The 6,080-nt window shown below is 36.5% G+C and overlaps 1 protein-coding gene across 1 annotated transcript in view; it reads right to left on the reverse strand.

The window, feature by feature from the left end:
- The window catches only part of hace1 (HECT domain and ankyrin repeat containing E3 ubiquitin protein ligase 1), a 36,451-nt gene that overhangs the window by 9,163 nt on the left and 21,208 nt on the right, over positions 1-6,080 (reverse strand). The window contains exons 13-15 of the mRNA XM_016550380.1: positions 4,088-4,156; positions 1,955-2,042; positions 1,803-1,807 (exon numbers count right to left, since the gene is read on the reverse strand). Of these exons, the coding sequence (XP_016405866.1) occupies positions 1,803-1,807; positions 1,955-2,042; positions 4,088-4,156 (162 nt within the window). The remainder of the gene's footprint in view (positions 1-1,802; positions 1,808-1,954; positions 2,043-4,087; positions 4,157-6,080) is intronic.

Genomic DNA, 6,080 nt, shown 5'->3' on the forward strand with positions numbered 1-6,080 from the left:
CTTAACTTTTATAAAGAATATCTCTTTGGATTTGAGACTTTAGTCTTTGCAACTTTACAGATCTTCTTTATGCACCAAGAGCTTGTAACACTCCAAAGAGAAAGGAAAACTTGAAATCGCATCATATGTCCCCTTTAAAACCTGGTAAAATAGCCAATATATGCATAATATGCACAAATATGCAGCCTTCTAAGATACCTCATTTTGGTCAGACGGTAGCCGAACTGAGGCTGTTTAAGATTTTTTTCCAGAGAATATTCTTACATTTTATTGAATAGTAGAGTTTTATTAAAAATTTATAATTTCATATATATGTATATTGTGTGTTAAAGGACCCCTGTATGGCAGATTTTAATAAAACACACCTGCCTCTTACAGACCCTTTTGACATTTCCATAATTCTCAAGAAGAGAAGTTGTCATCGTTTGGTAAACTTCTATAGTGGTGAATAAGAGACTATGACAAATATGATTTTTGATCTCCTATTTATTCCAAAAGCAAAAAAAAAAAAAAAAGTGTGTTCTAAAGATGTGTGTTCCAAGGATAAACGAAGGTCTTATGGATTTGGAATGTTATGAGGGTGAGTAATTAATGGCAGAATTGTCATTTTTGGGTGATCTATCCCTTTAACTGTGGTTGAATCAATGTAATGAATGGTCTCTTTTGGCTTATTGTTTCACATCATTTCTCTCTTCTCACAGGGTTACATGACTGGGAGTGCCAAAACAGGGCTCGCAAAATCGCTAGCCCGACGTCCCGGGGCTATTGTGTTTTCCAGTTGGGCTACCAAAATGTATCACCACTCTGCCCGATGGGCTACCTTAAATGCAGATCTCCCGCGGGTCCTTAAAAACTCCTAAAGTGAGTTGTATCAAACTTAAGGCCATAAAAAGTTTTAAATATGTTAAATGGTATAAGAAACGTCTTTAAGTATAATTTCAAGAGGTCTTACAGTTGGGGACGGAAAGACAAGCGTCGCGGATGTCTTTATTTGAATGTATCTGAAGGGAACCGACTGTCCTCAGAAATGTGTCTTTGGCATTTTAATTTCATTTTACAATTCCGGATAAAGCAGGGTTTATGAGCGCGGAGCTGCTTTGTGTACAGCCGTTACCGGGGAAACCGCAATATTTCAGCGCTCCTAAAGCGCCACCTCGTGGCAGAGAATGAATTTGCATTTCCAATAAGCCTTTCTTTGTGATTATGGTCAGATCAATGCAAATATTATTATTAATATTAAAATATTTTTGTAATAGGTGGAAATCATCTGGCAACAGAGCAAGGCAAAAACTAGGTGGGTCAATATTTTATTTTTGACAATATTACTCAGTAATCCTATTAACATATCTGTAGACACCATAATTTGTGTTTTATCAAATGAAGGATTTAATATTATTTTATAATAATATTTATTTTTGAAAATAGGTGGAAAATCATCTAGCAACAGAGCCCTGCATAAAAAGCTGGGACACAGCAAGTATATTTTTGACAATTAAGTTTACTTGAATGATTACTTCTTCTTTTTTTTTCACTAAAATTGTATACGCAACTGTATTCATATATTAAAATCATACAGCAGTGTCATAATTTTAACTGATAATACATTGAGAAGATAAGATATGGGACAGCACCAGGATCGCCATTTTAAGAAGAGAGATACAGACATTTGTTGTATTAAAATTAATTGAAATTCAAATTTTCATGTAATGGTAATCTTTAGTTAATCAAACATACAGTATCTATACCTCTAATGCATTTAGATGAAATATTATGAAGGCAAATATTTTATTCTTGATTCTTAAATAGGCTCGAATTTGATTTCATCGTAACTCCAAAGGTTTTTCAGGCCCTTTGGGAGCTGAGGAGCCCTGATGAAGTCCAAATCAGGGACAGGATCTCATTAGCAAATTGTACATCAATTCCAAGAGCTATTTCAGTCTCTCGTCATGCTTACCTGTCCTTTAATAATATGCATGAAGCGGGACATGAGCTCGGGACATTCCAGCAGGAAGTGGAAGTGGTTGAAGATGATTTTGGGATTCCTGGGAACAGTAAATGAGCAATAGTGAGAAAGTGTTTTACAAGTACAGTATAGGCCTAAACATGTTTATTTGCACACATACAAACACACCACTAGCACTAAATGTAAGGTTAAAAGAAAAGTTTACCTGAAAAATAAACTTTATTATTTACCCATCCTCATGTCATTCCAAACTCGTGGATGTTTTATAATTTTTTAAATAAATTTTGAATTGATTTTAATGCAGCCCTATCATAGTGCATCTAGAATTGGTGCAACCAGAATTGGTATTTAGTTAGTACGGGAATGGACGCAAGCTTCAGTAGAGGAGATGCTTAGTGTTCATTATTGCGTTTAAAGGGGTCATACGATATGACATTGCTAAAAAGAACATTATTTTGTGTATTTGGTGTAATGCAATGTGTTTACATAGATTAAGGTTCAAAAAACACATTATTTTCCACATACTGAACATTATTGTTTCTCCTCTATGCCCCGCCTTTCTGAAACGCGTCGATTTTTACAAAGCTCATCGTTCTGAAAAGCGCAGTGTGCTCTGATTGGCCGAATATCTCAAGCGTGTGACGGAAATGTTATGCTCCTTACCATATTTGGAAACATTCAGCGAGAATAAAAGTTACGCCTTCTGTCTTTGCGTAAACATTTGGGCGGTGTTCCACACAGTGATGTAGATATGTGGGGGCGTGTTTTAATGAGGTGCTTTAGGAAGGCGTGGATGAGTCTTAACTTTAGGAAAGAATATCTCTTTGGGTTTGAGACTTTAATCTTTGCAACTTTACAGATCGTATATATGCACGAACAGCTTGCAACGCTCCAAAGACAAAGGAAAACATGAAATCACATCATATGACCCCTTTAAGTGTTAAGTTATGTTTGATAAATTTTGTTCATCACACGTGACTTTAGAAAACTTTGAAAATACCACATACACTATTGTTCAAAAGTTCAGGGTCATTAAGACTTTAATGTTTTTGAAAGATTTATGCTTAACAAAGCAGCATTTATTTAAACAAAAATACAGTTAATACCTGTAACATTGTGAAATATCATTACAATTTTAAGTAAGTGTTTTCTATTTTAATATATTTTAAAATGTAATGTATTCCTGTGATGGCAAAGCCGAATTTTCAACATTACTCCAGTCTTCAGTGTCACATCCTTCAGAAATCATTCTAATATGCTGATTTGCTGCTCAAGAAGCATTCCTTTCTTTTTATTATAAATGTTGATAACAGTTGTACTGCTTCATATTTTTGTGGAAACTGTGATTTAATGTGTCCATGCTGAATAAAATAATAAATAATAAATAAAAAATAAAAAAAACTTGAAATTGAGATTTATACATCATCTGAAAGCTGAATAAATAAGCTTTCCATTGATGTATGGTTAGCAATGTCCGAACTGTCCTGAGCTTATAAGTGCATTACCGCCACCTATCTCTCAAATGGACCATGGACACTCTCTACAATCTCAATTAGGAGTGTCAATAGTCCATTTGAGAGATAAGTGGCAGTAATGCACTTATAAGTCTGCGATTTGCCATAAAGCAAGAAGAAGAAGAAGACATGTCACGCGCCGGGACAGTTCGGACATTGCGTCATGCGCTCAGGACAGTTCGGACATTGCGGTGAATCAGAGGTAAAAAAACGATATAAATACTGTTCAGTTTCTTACACAGACCGATCGCTTCGTGTCTTTACACATCAATGTATCGTCACGAGCCGCAGGGTTTAATTTGGTTTTGTATGTTTCTCAATATTTTGACTCACAAAGCCGTGATTCCCATTCACTTCCATTATATGACTGACAGACTGCAACGGTTTGAGTTAAAAATCTTCGTTTGTGTTCTACTGAAGAAACAAAGTCACCTACATCTTGGATGCCCTGGGGGTAAGCAAATAAACATCAAATTTTCATTTTTGGGTGAACTATCCCTTTAAGACTGGTTTTGTGGTCCAGGGTCACACACATACAGTACATATATTCCTTTAAGAAATTATTTTAAAAACTATTAAAAACTATCATGAATAAATGCCCTTGACTTACCTTGTCACAAAACACTTCAGCACTTCATCATGCTTACAGACAAACTCGATGAATCGAGGGGAGGTCATGCTAGATATCAGAGAAGAAAAATGAAAATGAAATAAGAGTGTGCAGGGTCTCAGACTTGCCGATGAGAGTCTATAAATTATGCATTAATTAAAGAGTGATTTAATGGTCTAATAAGATTATCATTAGAGAGGCAGTGAGGTCGGGGTGAAGATACATTATGAACACTCACGCCGAATGAGCTCATGAGCACACATCTATTAAAACACTCATCTTGGTTCTCCAGTACTTCCCATGAACTTTACAGGGGTCACATTCCACACTTCTCTAGCTTTTAGCTCCACTTATAAAGTTCACATGCTTTTATCAATACTTTTATCCAAAGCGGCCTACAGTGCATTCAAGCCATTCATTTTGTCACCATGTGTGTTCCCGCTGACAATCAAACCCATGACCTCAGAAATGGTCCATGGTCAAGATCTCAAAAGTTTGAAGATTTCTGAACAAGCTGTTCTCTGCAGTTTAGTTTCTAAAATTGTCTGTGTGAAGTGCAAATAAACTTTGGTCACACTTTATTTGAAGGTCCAGTTCTCACTATTAACTAACTATTAACTACGACTATTGCCTAAATAACCTCCTAATTACTGCTCATTAATAGTTAGAAATATAGTTCAGTTTAAGTATTGGGAAGGATTAAGATGTAGAATATGGTCATGCAGAATATGTGCTTTATAAGTACTCTTAAACAGCAAACATGGTAGTAATATGCATGTGTAAGGTATAAGAGCGAATCAGACAATTTAAGATTCGATCAGATTGGTGTTGGAACAACCCAAAGAGCCAAATTCCACAAAGAGGCCCAGGATAACAAGACAACATCATAAATCTGTCCACGATACCCTAGCGCCAGCCAGTCTGAAGCAAGTCCACCAACTAGCAGCTTTGAGCAGCTCACAGCATTAAAACAAAAGAACTGAATAATTGATAATTCCAACTCAGGAAGGAGTTTGTCAAATTTGGGGCAAGTAACCAAGATTAATGGTCAAAGAGAAGCACAGCATGACAATCACATGTAAATCCATGATAGAAACCAGGAGCTAAAGACTTCGTTAGGTGGTTTCCCCCACCCAGGACAAGAACCAGACTGAGATTCCTTTTGAGACCTTTAACCTCTTTGTTCCTCACAGAACACATTCTCACGTTCACAGAATTGCACAGAAACTGCCTTTCCATGTATATATGCACCTAAATGATGCTAAAAGGACTTATGAGCAACTAATCATTTCTATGCATAACTCCGTATTATTTATGTAACCCACACATTTGACTATCATGTATTTTGAATAACTATTGAATAGTTTATAAGATTATATTCATGTTGGGTATGCATGAGTTTGAATTGTCATGCTTTACACGTTTCTATCAATCAGTATTTTGTAAAATGTATTATATTCTTGTTATAGAAATCATGCCCAAATTATACACTGCAAGAGCGGGAAAATTCAGACCATGTGACTGATAAGATAACATGTTGATTTATGTATTGGGAGGAGAAACATAGCAACACCCCGAGCAAAGACAATGTCTAATTGGTCAAGACACCATTTGGGATGTGTCCAAATTATGCTTTTAGTCATCGCTTTTTGCATTAGGGTTTTTAGCCATGCTTTTTGCCCGTGAATTCTTCGAGCGCCGTTCCAGCGTGCTCTGGCTTGCATGCCAGCAGCTCCTCTAAAACCATGAGGAGAAACGCCACCTAGTCTCGTCAAAACTTTACTCTTTTATTTCTTTTACTTTAGTTTCTTTTCCGTTGAGAGTTTCGTGTTCTGAGTTAAGTTTTGCCGCAACGCCGTGCCTTTGAGTTCACCTCGAGTCTGTGACCGCCTCAAAACTTCAACCAGCCCACAACTCCGCATCTTCAGCCAACGCCCAACCATTGGCTTCCCAAGACATCATTTCAACGACTACTGAACTTCCAGCCAATCAG

The sequence above is a fragment of the Sinocyclocheilus rhinocerous genome, unplaced genomic scaffold (assembly GCF_001515625.1).
Source record: "Sinocyclocheilus rhinocerous isolate Xijiao unplaced genomic scaffold, SAMN03320098_v1.1 scaffold1757, whole genome shotgun sequence".
Classification (NCBI taxonomy): domain Eukaryota; kingdom Metazoa; phylum Chordata; class Actinopteri; order Cypriniformes; family Cyprinidae; genus Sinocyclocheilus; species Sinocyclocheilus rhinocerous.